The sequence below is a fragment of the Diabrotica virgifera genome, chromosome 9 (genome assembly GCF_917563875.1).
Source record: "Diabrotica virgifera virgifera chromosome 9, PGI_DIABVI_V3a".
NCBI classification, from domain to species: Eukaryota; Metazoa; Arthropoda; class Insecta; order Coleoptera; family Chrysomelidae; genus Diabrotica; species Diabrotica virgifera.
In genome coordinates this window covers 142,197,504-142,212,306 of record NC_065451.1, presented here as the reverse complement: position 1 = coordinate 142,212,306, position 14,803 = coordinate 142,197,504, and the positions used below count along the sequence as shown (strand labels likewise).

General features: G+C 32.1%; 1 protein-coding gene across 1 annotated transcript; it reads right to left on the bottom strand.

Moving 5' to 3' along the window:
- Nucleotides 1-3,461: 3,461 nt before the first annotated feature.
- On the bottom strand, nucleotides 3,462-7,238 carry LOC126892947 (uncharacterized). Its single transcript, XM_050662888.1, has 5 exons — nucleotides 6,767-7,238; nucleotides 6,658-6,702; nucleotides 6,337-6,414; nucleotides 5,477-6,085; nucleotides 3,462-3,610 (listed from the first exon to the last, which is right to left on the bottom strand). The coding sequence occupies exons 1-4, from the start codon at nucleotides 7,146-7,148 to the stop codon at nucleotides 5,805-5,807; spliced, it is 786 nt and encodes a 261-aa protein (XP_050518845.1). The 5' UTR covers nucleotides 7,149-7,238; the 3' UTR covers nucleotides 3,462-3,610; nucleotides 5,477-5,804.
- Between the last annotated feature and the right edge of the window lie 7,565 nt (nucleotides 7,239-14,803).

Sequence of the window (14,803 nt, the reverse complement as noted above, 5' to 3'; positions counted from 1 at the left end):
TTGTTGAAAAGTAAATATTTTTAGTCGCAAGTGACTCTAGTACCTACTACTAAATTAACCTAGTACCTAAGTTAAAAAAACTCTATAGAACAAAAGTTGCTTAAACTTAGTCAGATCTGTTTCCGGACTTATTTTAAACGTATATTTTTTCACCCTCCAAGTAAAAGCAATCAACGGCACAAATTCAACTTTGAAGTGGGGGATGGGTAGAATCTAAATTCAAATTTTCATGCAATTAGGAGTTAACCCTGAAAATTATGTGTGTTTCTTTTTATCTTTTAAATCATTTTACTTAAAATCATTTTTTAACTATCAAATAATAATTACATATTGAGTTATTTTATTTTTTAAACTTTAATAATATTTATAAAAAATTTTACTTTCTTGTAATGTATTTTTAAAACAAGCAATCATTTAAATAATTATTTTGTAACAATTTGTATTATTTAAGAATATAATAATTACATTTTGGTTTCATAGTAAGTGTTTTTTAAGAATATTAATGTATAGTTTTAAAATATTGTATTGCAAATAATTATCATTATTAAATGGTTATTATTTGTCAAGTATTCTTTTTCTTTTTTCACACCCTTATGTATGTAATAAAACTAAGGGACTTTCTGAAAGGTCAATCGTAGACTTTAAAGACACAAAAGAAGCGATACTTAAAAGTTACGCCCATTATATATCTTTATATCGTGGGAAATATACAATACAACACGAGCTCCAACCGCTCGACTAATACTCTTTAGAGCTGGCATCAGTGTGTGATCTCGCGTTGAACGGTAAATATCTAAAATTTCGTATATAAGTCCTCCCCTTAACTTTTCAGCGACGGATCTCGTTTCGCTGTAAATTTATCAGAAAAATTTAAGTACAAAAATCTTTTCCCCTCTAAGTGTGCCATGATTAATATGTTAATTATAAAGATACTTATGAACAATATACTCCAATAATTAATTTCCTATTGGTGGATCTCGGGTTGTCCTCGATTTAGTCGGATCTCGCCTTGATATGAAGACGTATATATATATATATATATATATATATATATATATATATATACGACAAAAGTTCAAAGTGTTTCTCTTCTAATCAGCCCAAAACACATTGACTGCATTCCCCAAAATTATTCATTTTATATATATATATATATATATATATATATATATATATATATAAATTAAGGATCACTCGAAGAGTGGTGGGTTTTTCGGTCAATAGGTGGAGAAATAAGACAAAGAAGGTGGCTACTTCATCTATTTATTCGAAGACGTTTCGCTCTCTAATCAAAGAGCATCATCGGTTCATCTAAAAAGAATAATATGAAAAACCAAACATCCAAAGAGAAGTTAATACAACAGTGTTACCTCAAAAAGACATGTAGCAGTCAAAGGTATAAAATTGTAAAAAAAGCTTGAAACAATGAACCATTGAATCGTTAGGTTGTAGAAACAATCAATAAAAAGTACAGTTTACAGTTTAACAAAGACTTTGAACAGCAAAAGCAGCATGTGGTTATCATACATGTGATTAAAAAAATATGTAAAAAACTTGTATTCGCCGAGAAACTAAGTAAGATCACAAGATCAACCTTCCAACAAAAGCATATTAATTTAGTTTGATTTTGACTTTAGGTAACATTATTAAAATGATTATAAAAGTTAATAGTAGCAAAATTTATAAAAAAGGTATTAAAAGTTACCACAAAAGCTTCTACACTGTTCAAATCCACTCGGCAAAATGGGCATTTCTAAAGACAACGAACCATCCCGTAAAAGACAGTGACCTTGAAGTCAAAACTGACACAACAAGGCGAAATACCAACCGCTAATGCATTTGAGCGGTAAATTTGAAGATGTAATATAATATGGTAAGAAAAACATGTTGTTTGTACGAAACATTATAAAGAAAGCAACAAATGGTTAGTAAACACCATTTAACTTTCAAGGAATGGTTCGAGGAAAAAACAAACTAGTGAGGACGATCTTTCCATATCACCATACAAGTGACTTGGTTTTAGCTGGCTAGCCAGCCAAAAACAAGTATAAATTTAATTTAACATCCACAGTCCAAGGTTCATAATATTATAGAACTGAGTAAGTAATGAGAATTAATGAATCCAATTAATTTAAAGTTTCATTAAACTGTTTTATCAAAAATTTATTTCCAGCAATAAATATTTAGTTAATAATAGTTATGGTTAAAGTAAAAAATTTTAAATTGAATTTATTTAAGTGAAAATGTATACAGAAACACACCATAGGAGACAATATTACAGTAAACTGACAATGACTAATTCTGCAATATTAATGCATGATAAATTTGGCTCAGGTTACTAATGTCCATTCTTTTATTCAGAGCATTGGGGTGCTTCAGTATCGAACACATTTCCAAGAATTGCCTTTTCATGAGATTACGTTCGTTGCCAAGAATCCTAACTTCATTGAAGTCTACCTTGTGTTTTGTGGTAATAGCATGCTGAGAAAGAGCACACGTATGCTTGGATAAGTTAATATCACTGCGGTGTGTTGTAAGACGCCCCCTTAGTGATCTCCCTGTCTGACCGATATAACAAGAGTCACACTCAGCACAAGGTATGTGATAGATGACGTTAACTTGTTCCAGAAGGGACAAGGGTGTTTTAGTTTTAGAAAACAAATTTTTGACCGTCTTGGCATTCTTAACCCAGATAGCAAAATGTGATTCATAGGACATTCATAGAATGTCCTAAAAGAATAATGGAATATTCAGTGAATGTCCCCTAGATATATATATTCTTTATAGAATATTCCTAGGACCAGCATTTTGTTCAGTCCTAGCGATATCCGACGGATATCTCTGGAGAATATTCCACTAATATCCCAGATATTCTATGAATATCATATAAACGTTCCGCATTCAAAGAATATCTTCAAGTGATATTCCACGCGTATTTCAGATATTACCGGGATATCCTAAAGACATTCAAACAGGTACATTCGGGGAAGCACTCCAAGGAAATATACCATGAATATTGCAGATATTCCTTGAATGATCCATGAATATCCAGGCTCGCACATTCAAGGGGCAATGCCATCGGGAATATTCTAGATATTCCTTAAATATTCTCTGTGCTTTCCAAGTAACATATTTAAAGAATATTCGCATGCACATTTTGCACTGCAGTAATATTTTATGTAAATTAGGCCGAGTGCACACAGATAAAGCAAAAACATAATTAATAACAAAACTTTTGAGTAATGGTATTAGAAGCGGTTTTTTCTTCTCGATTAATAGGACACACATTGGTAAAGCAAAACGTTGTAGGTTGTATTGCTTCACCAATGTGTACTCGCTCTATTAACCAAGAAAGAAAAACTGCGCTGAACATTTTCTATAATTGCGTTTGCTGTATCAGTATGCACGCGACCTTTGCACAATTTGGGGAAATATATGAATGAGAATATTAAAATATTAACTAATATTAATTAACTCTTTATTTCCAAATTAAAATTAATTGTGTGTTCTTCGTTTTTCTTCATCCTCTCTTTGGCTTTTGTCAGCCATTTGCTTATGGCTACTTCGACTTCCTTAGATGTACAATCTATATGTAGTTTCAATATAGATTCTAAAAAAAATATTTATTTTAGTTTTCATATTTGGATTATCTATACAGGGTGCGGCAGATAAACCATTGGTTAGAAAGATCTCGAGAATTAAAAGGCACTGAAAACTAAGAATTGGCATGTAGGGATTTTCAAGGGTGAACTATTTAGTACAAATCAGCATCCTTTTGCTACTTCCGGTTACACCGGAAGTTGGTTATAACTTTGTTTTTTTTAATGGGACATCTTGAATTTTATGGCATTTTTAGATTGTCCTTTAGGAGCTGATTTCACTGATCTATCACATTTAAGTCCAAAGGTGAATAGTTCCGAAGATATAGGGTGTTAAAAATCGATATTTTTAAATTTTAGGAATTTTTTGTTTTAGAAGTATTGATTATTGGTCAGAACGGATTACATTTTCCTATCCTAACTTTTTATTTACTATACATTGACATTTAATTGAAACAAATAAAGGGTAGTCGAGAATTCCGAATTTTTGACCATCCTGTATTTGTTTTAATTAAATGGCAATGGATAGTAAATAAAAAGTTAAGATAGGAACATGTAAGCTATTTTGAACAATAATCAAAATACTGATAAAACAAAAAATTCCTAGAATTTAAAATTATTGATTTTTATCACCCTATGATCAAAATCGGAAATACTGTAGCTGTTTTGTAGTACATAACAGGCTATTTTTGACTACCTATTCCATGAACTTTTATTTGGCAATTTTATATGTAGTAGGGCCATAATACTACATAAAATTGATAAAAGTTTATACATTATTTCCGATTTTAACTTGATACAGTTTACCCAAATAAGCCGGTCATAGTGTATTGGAACTTTCTTATGCAGGGTGCATAAGAAACATACATATCAATGCAGGGTACATATCAATGCAGGGTACATATCAATTTTGAGTTTTCAGTGATCTTTAATTCTCGAGATCTTTTTAACCGGCAGTTTACCTGCCGCACCCTGCATAAGAAAGTTCCAATACACTATGACCGGCTTATTTGGGTAAACTGTATCAAGTTAAAATCGGAAATAATGTATAAACTTTTATCAATTTTATGTAGTATTATGGCCCTACTACATATAAAATTGCCAAATAAAAGTTCATGGAATAGGTAGTCAAAAATAGCCTGTCATGTACTACAAAACAGCTACAGTATTTCCGATTTTGACTTGATACATCAATTTTAACTCACCAACATTTCTATCTATCTATCTCACGCTTTCAATTGTAGTAGGTTGAAGAACTTTCATTAGAATATTTAATTATTTTGACTAAATCTTTATATACAGGGAAACATATTTCAAGTTCTATGTAGAAACAATCAATGACAAGTATTATTTTAAGAAAATTGCTGCCTTCTGGTAACTCTAAATTTAGCCTGCTCCTTTAATATTCGCTGTAGTTCTATTTAAAATAAATACTGAGGAATTATTATTTAATTCATTTACTGGGAATCGGTCGGGAATATAAAAAAATTATTTTGTTTCTGTACGTTTCGGTTTATTTTAATTTAAACCATTTTCAACAGTTTGTCACCTCATAGAGGTTAGTCGTTAGTGGTTTCGTGTGTCAAATATATTTGTATTTATTTATTTATATTTGACACACGAAACCACTAACGACTATATAACCTCTATGAGGTGACAAACTGTTGAAAAGGGTTTAAATTAAAATAAACCGAAACGTACAGAAACAACAGAATTTTTTTATATTCCTGACCGATTCCCAGTAAATGAATTAAATAAAATTTGACGGTCATAAAACAAACTTATAATACTGAGGAATATTATTTTTGATAAACTTGTTTAATAATCTGATTTATTTCTACACAAAACTGTCAAATTTTAACAAAATATATACTCACTTATTACGGCAGTGCAAATTAGAGTCTTATTAAAGGGATTTTTCCCCTTATGACCTTGAAAACTGTAGATAACTGCTAATTGATCATTGAAGATTTTTTTCAAGCATCTCCTGACACTTTCCTTGTAATCAAAACCTCCCACCTGACGCATGTAAATAACCTGCAGACAGTCACTTATTAGATTTCTAACTGTAGTCTAACAATTTTTATTTGAGTGTGATTCATTGTTGAGAATGCGCTTGAATCTCCTTTTGATATAGATACAGATGAATCGTACTCAAATAAAAATTGTCAGAATATAAACATTGAATATTTTCAATACAAAGTCTCAGAAAAATTTTAAAAATATAAGAATATCACTCACAAGGTTGTCTAGATTTGTAGCATTTTCTAGTAGCTTTTCAACGTCTCCTAGTTCTTCTAAGGTGGATAGAGGTAATTTCTTATGAACTTCATCATCAGTTATATCTGTACTTTTTTGTTGCCCTCTGATTATAGTGGACAATTCATCCACTTTTCTGTCAATTTCACTAAGTTTTTGTTCTTGTAATTCTAACGTTCTTTTTATTCTTATTAAATATGAAATTGCAGTTTCTTGAGCATTGGCATCTAAAACAAAAATCAAAATTATTGACCAAATAGCAACTACATAGGTGCTTTCACTGTAGTATTGAGCCGTACTTTTTGTTAACAATTCATATTGTTTTCACGCAAACCATCAATTTTTTTAATTGTTAAAAAATCAGTTTAACATCTGTAAAGTTGATTTACAGCCAATACATAAACTGAAATTAGTACTTAAGCACAATGTGAATGGTCTTTAATTTTAGAAATTCAATAACAATTAGAAAATAACTTACTTGTTGGTGTGGGTTTGGAAGTTTCTTGCACGGTTTTTACTTCCTGTTTGTTTTCTAATCCAATATTTGGATGAGTTCCTAAAAGATCATAGTTATAAATAAAGCTTATGTAAAAATACACATTAAAGAATGTGCCACAGCACTTGAATTTGTACTCCAATCTGTCGAACGGTACGTTTGTCAGTTCACTTGCTTTGGTGGTAGATATATGCAAGTGACTATAACACTATGAGTTCATATCATATATTATATTTACAGTACAGCAAGTTAAAATGAATCATCACCTCATAAAACTTATTTTATTATTAAAAATGTGCTCACTTGATTTAGATGGGGTACACTTTTCATGTTGTTCTTTCTTAGACTCTGCAATAAAATAGAATTACAAAATTAAAATTTATAATAACACCTTTTTAATTTTACAACTTACTAGGAAATGAATGTTCAAAAACCAGATCTGACCCATCTGAGTCCTGCTCACTACTACTGCTCGCTATTTTCCTTGGTTTAGGAGGTCTCTTTTGTGGTAACACAGTTTCTTTATCTGATTTGTAATTCTGGCTATTGCACGCTTTACTAGCTCTAATGTGAGCTTTGTTAAACAGTACAAATTCTGTCTGGCTTTCTAACACTGCCTCATGTATTGGCCATTCCTCTAAGGGGTCATATTCTTCAATAATAAAGTTGGATAACTCCTCAGTATGATCGTCCACGGGAGGAAATTTACAAAGTTTGTTTGCTTTGTCATACCACTTAGCTGGTACTGCCTCAATTGTTTCACTTTCTGGAAATCTCAAAACAACCCAAGGCATTTCTTCAACAAATTCTTTGTAGGTTTCCAGTGTTCCATAAAAAAAAGATATGTAACTTATTAAAATATTGTAGAATTTTATGATTTTATGTGCAATAAGATTGCTTCCTGATAATAGTTTAGTAGTGCTCTTCAATAAATAAGGTAATAAAAATAATAAAAACAATAAAATACAGGCTGCATATACCCAAAATAACCATAGGTGCAGTTTTAATTTTTTTAATATCAGCCTAACATGCATGCATATCTCCACTTTTTTTATTTCACAAATACAGAAGCTACAAATATAACAACTCTTTCTTGATAATAAAAAATAAACCAACTTTAAGGTTGATCTTACTATAATGACGAACATTTCTTCACCATTTTTTAACAATTTTTTGTAATTTCTTTTTTATGTAATTGAGAGTTAGTTGGTGTAAAAGGTTTACGTATAATAATTTATTCTAATTTTAACTACGAGCCTATACTGAATCAATATATATATGATGGAACTCTTTTAAATAACTGGAACTGGGACTATTTAAAAGTAATTTTAAAAGAAAATTAAAAAGTATTTAAAAAATGGTCAAGGAACATTTCTCAGTAGGGTAAGATCAACCTTAATAAATACCGAATCACCATGCAGGAAGCATCTTAATTGTTACATATATTACTATTCAGTGCAGTAGAGGTGCAACTACAAATTTGTTATTGTAAGGCATTCTACAGCATTTTAATGCTATATCTGATATTGGCCAATATTTTAAAGTACTTAAATTTTCTACTAAGAAGAAGGAAGGAAGATTGAAGACTCTGAAAGCAAGATTGGAAATTTTGGATTCGGCACAAGAAACACAAGGGGAGAAAAACTTATGGAATTTCTGGAACAAGAAAACATGTATATTATGAATACCTTCTACAAAAAGAAACCTAACAGAAAGTGGACATGGGTTGCACCTAACGGAACCACCAAAAATGAAATAGACTATTTTCTCTCAAACAACAAAAGAATATTCGAAGACGTAACAACAATAAACAACGTAACAACGGGTAGTGACCATCGTATAGTTAGAGCAAAAATAAATATTAACATGAAAGAAGAGAGGAAAAGAATATTTAAAAAAACAACGCGAATAGATGCCTTTAAAGTAAAAACAAATGAAGAGCAATTCCGAGAGGTCTTAGCGGATAAGTTCAAATATGATCCTTCACATAATCAAGATGAAATTGACGAAATTAACAAAAACATCAATAAGAACCTTCTCGAAGCCGGACTACAGGTCGCAAAGAAAACAAGTACTAAAGAAGACAAAATAAGCAACGAAACTAAACAACTGATGACGGAAAGACGACAACTACTAACGCAAAACAAACGCCATACTCAAGAATACATAGAACTTAATAAAACAATTAGAAAAGAACTAAAACGCGACTTACAAAAATGGAACGAGAACTTAATAGAGCGAGTCATTGAAAACAACAGAGGCTTAAAATGTCTAAGACCCGCATTGGGTGTTCAAAAAATCAGTAAAATTAAAGACGCCAATACTAAGGAAGAGAAGGACAAATATAAAATAACAAAAATAGTCGAAGACTTCTACAAAAGCTTGTACAGCTCGCAAAGCCAGCCTAATGAATCAACAAAGGAGAACGTCAAAAGAAAAATAAAAAACGTGGGATCAGAAGTACTACCAAATATAAAGGGATTCGAAATAGAAAGAGCTTTAAAAGAACTAAAAAATAATAAAGCTCCAGGACAGGACGGTATAATTGCCGAGCTCTTGAAAACAAGCAAGACAGTAACAATCCCTATACTAACAGAGCTATTTAATAAATGTCTCCATAATAGCAAGATCCCTAAAGACTGGAACGAAAGTCTAGTAATACTTTTACACAAAAAAGGGGACAAATGTGACCTACAGAATTACAGACCGATATCGTTGCTCAGTCAAGTATACAAACTATTCATGAGAATTATTAACAACCGGTTGACCTACAAAATGGACAATTACCAACCAGTGGAACAGGCTGGCTTCCGCAAAGGATATAGTACATCAGACCATCTGCTGACAATGAGAACATTGATAGAGAAGGCAAATGAATACCAACTACCCGTATTTCTTGCCTTCGTAGACTATGAAAAGGCGTTTGATAGTATCGAGATGTGGGCCATAGAACAAGCTATTAATAATTGTAGAATAGATTCGAGATATAGACAACTAATACATAATATATATGAAAATGCAACTATGATAGTACAACTAGACGAAAATACAAATCCCATCCCTATTAAGAGAGGCGTGAGACAAGGAGACGTAATATCGCCAAAGCTTTTCAACCTAGCACTAGAAGACGTCTTCAAAACGACAAATTGGTCAACCTATGGCATTAACGTTAATGGCAAGAAGCTAAATCACCTCAGATTCGCTGACGACATTGTGATTATAGCGAGCTCATTCGAGGAACTGCAAATTATGATAGAGGAACTCGCAGGCAGCTCCCAATACGTCGGTCTAAAAATGAACATGAAGAAAACAAAAATAATGACAAACACAGATGACCCCAGACGCATAACTATAAATGGCAGTGAGATAGAAAAAGTCCAGGAATATATCTACCTAGGCCAAATCCTGAAACTTGACAAAGAAAACCAAAGTGCGGAAATTAATAGGAGAGCAAGACTAGCATGGGCAGGATTTGGAAAACTTGGTTGGATACTTAAGAACCGCAAAATACATCAATATTTGAGGACCAAAGTGTTCAACCAGTGCATCCTTCCTATCATGACATATGGGTGTCAAACCTGGACCCTAACCAAGGCAAATATGAATAAACTAGCTACAACAGAAAGAGCTATGGAAAGAGCAATGTTAGGTATACGACTGTCACATAAAAAGAGGAGCGACTGGGTAAGATCAAAAACAAAAGTCGAGGACATAACAACAAAAGTTGCCAAACTTAAATGGAGCTTTGCAGGCCACACTGTTAGACAAAAAGACCAACGTTGGAATGCCACGATACAACATTGGAGACCTTACCAAAGTAAACGACCGAGAGGAAGACCACAGATGAGATGGGTTGATGATATTAAAAGAGTAGCCGGAACGAATTGGAAATATGTTGCTCAGGATAGAGACCGATGGAAGGAGTTGGGAGAGGCCTATGTCCAAACGTGGACGATAGAAGGCTAAGAAGAAGAAGAAGAAATTTTCTACTAAAAATATATCCAAGTTTGATGAATTACAAGGAATGTTAAAAAAGTCAGATTTACTCTGATATTCTGAACCTATTACTACATTCTGATGTAATCTAGGGCAATATACAATATTTTTAATTTCAATAATTGACTTATCTTTTAGGATGCAACAAGAATCTTTTAAAGAAAGAGATAATGCAAATTTCTCAAAGCATATTTTTTTAAATTCAGGCCCTGTAGTATCGTCTATTAAAACACCCCCTACATATTCTCTTTCTAAACAAAATTGGAAAGGAATTTCCTTATTTCTATTTTGTGGAGTAAATTAAATTTTATTAGTGTTTAGTTCATAATTACGCCGAATAATTTGCTGAAGAGGTTTGTCATGCTTTCTAACCTGCTTAAGTAAACTCTGCAAAAATTTTCACTAGAAAAATTACTGAAATTCTCTAATGAACCAAATTTTCGACAGTCATCAGCTAAATGCAGCAGATTATGAAAATTGTGTGACATTATTTGTTTACCATATAACCTCTGAACGGTTTCGACAAATTTTCTTAATAAAGCCTCTGCATAATCTATTACATCTACATTGTTGCTATCTGTCAAACTTAATAATAAATGTATTGAAACGGAAAGCATTAAAAAATTTTGATATTTTTGCTTTTCTATTATATCTTTCAAAACAACTGGACCTGTGTAAATTAAAAACTGTCTATATTCAGTAGCTTTCCAGCGTTTTGATTCTTTTAAAGTTCGAGGTTGACGAGAAAATTCTGATGGAATATAACCAGACATTTCCACCAACTTTGCAGATATATTTTCAATTTGTCTACTGGATAGTTTATGTGGAGGTCGCCCGTTACACCAAATTCCACAAACAATTTTTTTTACAACTCCTAATGCAATTAGGTGCATGTAGTCTAATGGTATATCAGTTATTAGATTTATGTTTTTAATTTCACTTAAAATGGTAGTCCCTGTATGATGATCTGAATCATCCTGCTTACTAAAATTGACTGCGTTCACCAGATGCAAACACATTCACAAATGTTTGCGCTTTGATTCTAAACTTGTTGACAGCGAACTGAACGGTTGGTTGTTTAGGTTAAAATTTGACATTTTGCTTGCTTGGTTTGAACGTAACCTAAAATAAATTTTCTCAATAAATACGTTTTTGAATTTATTTTTTTTTATTAAAGGAAAAAAGAAAATATAATAACGTAGCAGAATGTCTTCAGTAGCCTTTATTTTATATATAAAACCCTCATCAATATATTTTACAATATATACAATTTAAATTCCCGCCATATTTCAACACGTTTGCAAAGTTCAACTTAAATATCTTATGTTTGCAAAAATGGCGACCGCTTTCCAAACATGTTTGACGTTAGCAAGTCGTTCAGAACCATAAAGCGCAAACTGATTGCCAACGTTTGCATCTGGTGAACGCGCCCATTATCATGTGTTCTTTTAATAAAATTCAAATCTGTAAAACACACTCTATCACTTATATATTCCCCTTCCCCTATATCTTATACTATACCTTCCCCTATATCTTCCCCTATATCTTATTCTCCTATATCACTTATATATTCCCCTACATGTAAAATTTTAATAGCAATAAACGTATTTTTAGAACCTAATTATTTTTATTAAAAGTTCATTTAAAATATTTCATAAAAAATTAAAAAGAAAGCTATCCTAAACACCTTAATAATATACAAAAAAAGACATCTTTAAGATGTAAGGATTTGTAACATCCGTACATCTTTAAGACGTCGTAAAGATATCTTTCCGGAAATACCAGACATCTTTAAGACGTCTAAAACATCTTTAGTGAGTTATCTTTTAGATTTCTTTAAGATGTCTTTGTGTTATCTGGGGCATTAGACATGGGTATCGTCAAATAAACTTGCAGTAAAGTTAAAAATTGGCAAAAGTTGCCTTTACATCCTGGATGACACAAATTTTCAAATGTTTATTCAAATTTTTGTCATAACGTTATAAAATGAATAATTTCATTATGCAAGTTCTCTTTCGTTTCATCAACATCTTTTTTATATTCCTCGCATAAAATATTTTCACTTTTTGACTTCTTTTTTATTTAGCGTAAAGAACATCTAACAGCTGATGTAACATCTTTGTAGCATTATATTATCTTTAAGATCTTGAAAAATATTGTGGCATATAACATTAAATAGGTACTTCAATTCTGAGTATCTCTTGCCTCTTAAAACTATTTCACTTTCAACTGCTTCATCGAAAAATGTTTTTTTACCAATTCTATAGAATATGTTTGAGATTATTGCATTCACAAAAAAATATTTTTGGTTTCTAGTTCAATTTCGCTTAACTTATTTCTTCTTACATCTTGAACAAAGCCCAAATGTCATTCATTCTACTCCAATTGACACGTTCAAGTCCATAGTTTCTAACGTTTTGCTTGCTGCATTCACTCGTTTTAAAATCCTTGCCCAAATCAGTGTCGATAGAGTATCCAAGTTAATCTGTCTCAAAGGTATCCATTTTATTGTGCAGTGCCTTGGCTTCACTTCTGACTGCTGATTTTTTGTCTCTATTATTGCTCGTTTTCACTAGTAAAGCATTTACAGCGTCAAAAGTTTCTAAATGTTTTCTTTTCATCGCTTCCAGGAATTCATTGCAAGCTTGGTCAGACAGATAGCTAACTAAACCATTTTCTTTATTCGCATTCCGCTGTAAATGACGACTCGTTAAATTCTCATGGGGTCAACGAAAAGCTAGTCCTTGAGAAGCAAGTAATTTGATGGTGACAACAACTCTTCTTAGGATCTTTACTCAATAGTCAGCTTCGCATTCTACTTGATCTTTCAAGCCAGCGTCTATAACTACAATTTAACTGATGATCCATCTAACTCCAACTGATGATATTGTTATTAATGTAACTGTAGAGTTCAGATGAAATTTACTTTCTTCGTGGGATTTGAGTAAACTATCCAAATATTTCCAGTGGGTAAAAATATCCAAAATCAGTTAAACTATTTTTTTAATTGAAAATAATTTGCATAAACAATAAACAGCTTTAACACTTCTCTTTGCCGACATTGGGTTTTACTCTATAAGAGTTGCTTTCATTTAATCTTCTATAATAAGCTTTGTCTCCAGCTTCATACATTTTTTTACAATTTTCTAAGGAATCACTCTTTGGTTTAAAAGTTGTCACAGTTCTTATTTATCAGTCTTAAAATCAGACCATATCGAAATTGCAGGTATTTTGTAGTCTTTTTCTCTATTTAAAAAATATGGTTCTCGATTATCTAGCGGACTTTAATTTGTTATTAATAAACGGAAGGGTTCGTACGGGCCCCTGGATAAAGCGCCCAATGGATAAAACGGCACTGTCTGCGACCGATAAAGTCAATTTATGATTATTACAAAACAAGAAGTTGGAATTTTCGGCAGTATCAAAGATTGGTTATAATTTGACAGAAAAGTTTCTACAGTTTTGACCAGTTTTTTTTGTGAAATACTCATCTGATAGATTAATTATTGAGAACGATGGAGCTAAACTGGTCTGTGTTATAAGATTATCGTTGCTTCTAATTTTGTTTGAGAATGGTTTGTCCCCCTTGCTTCTTTATTGGCCCTTTGTTATGTCTCTGTAAAGTTGACTTAAGCCGGCTTTCCATTTGTGCAACTGCGCATGCAACTACGCATCTGCCTTGCATACCTTATGCGCTTGCACAGATGCATGCTACCTGCTTGCAACTTGCGTGTTGCGTGTACCAAATTTCCATTTATGCGTCTAACTTTTTAGTGTACCTAGATATGGCGAGTGACGAACAAGCTGTTACAATTGCAGCGGCAGTACTAATTATTGTTAATAATGATAATAATCAGCGAAAAAAACGAAAGAAGCATTCATACTGGATAAACCCGTTTCTCCAAAGAAGGAAAGAAACTAAAAATTTCACTCGGATATCACCTACTGATTTTGAATTACTTTTGACGCTGGTTGGCCCAATAATATGTAAAAGAAACACCTATTTTCGTGAAGCAATTCCAGAGGCGACAAGGCTCGCAATATTTTTGAGGTATGCAGCGAGTGGAGATAGCTTCGCGAGTTTAATGTACACTTTTAAAGTTTCAACCCCAAGTATCTCTCACATAATAAAATATGTAGCTCTAGCTGTTGTGACAGTTCTACAGGAATATGTACAGGTAAGACAATTATGTAATTGTAATTATTGTAAAATATTTTTATTTCATATGTAATTTCCATTCTTAAAACATAAAACTACATTAAGCTCGCTATTCTGCTTGAAAGTTCAAAAAATCTTTTATATGACAACTTGCCTCACTAGCATCCACTGTATTTTGCCCATCGAGGGAGCTATTTTCGAATTGTTCAGTACGCGGTGAGAAAACAGAACTAATGGTAGAGCTGCTGCTTGGTCCAGGAGTTACCACTGCAGGTGAAAGTGTTTGATACCGCT

Coding starts and splice junctions, on each gene's coding strand:
- LOC126892947 (XM_050662888.1), bottom strand. CDS start 7,148: ATGCCTTGGGTTGTTTTGAGATTTCCAGAAAGTGAAACAATTGAGGCA. Junction 6,703..6,766: donor TTTTGAACATTCATTTCCTA/GTAAGTTGTAAA, acceptor ATTTTATTGCAG/AGTCTAAGAAAGAACAACAT. Junction 6,415..6,657: donor GTGTACCCCATCTAAATCAA/GTGAGCACATTT, acceptor ATGATCTTTTAG/GAACTCATCCAAATATTGGA.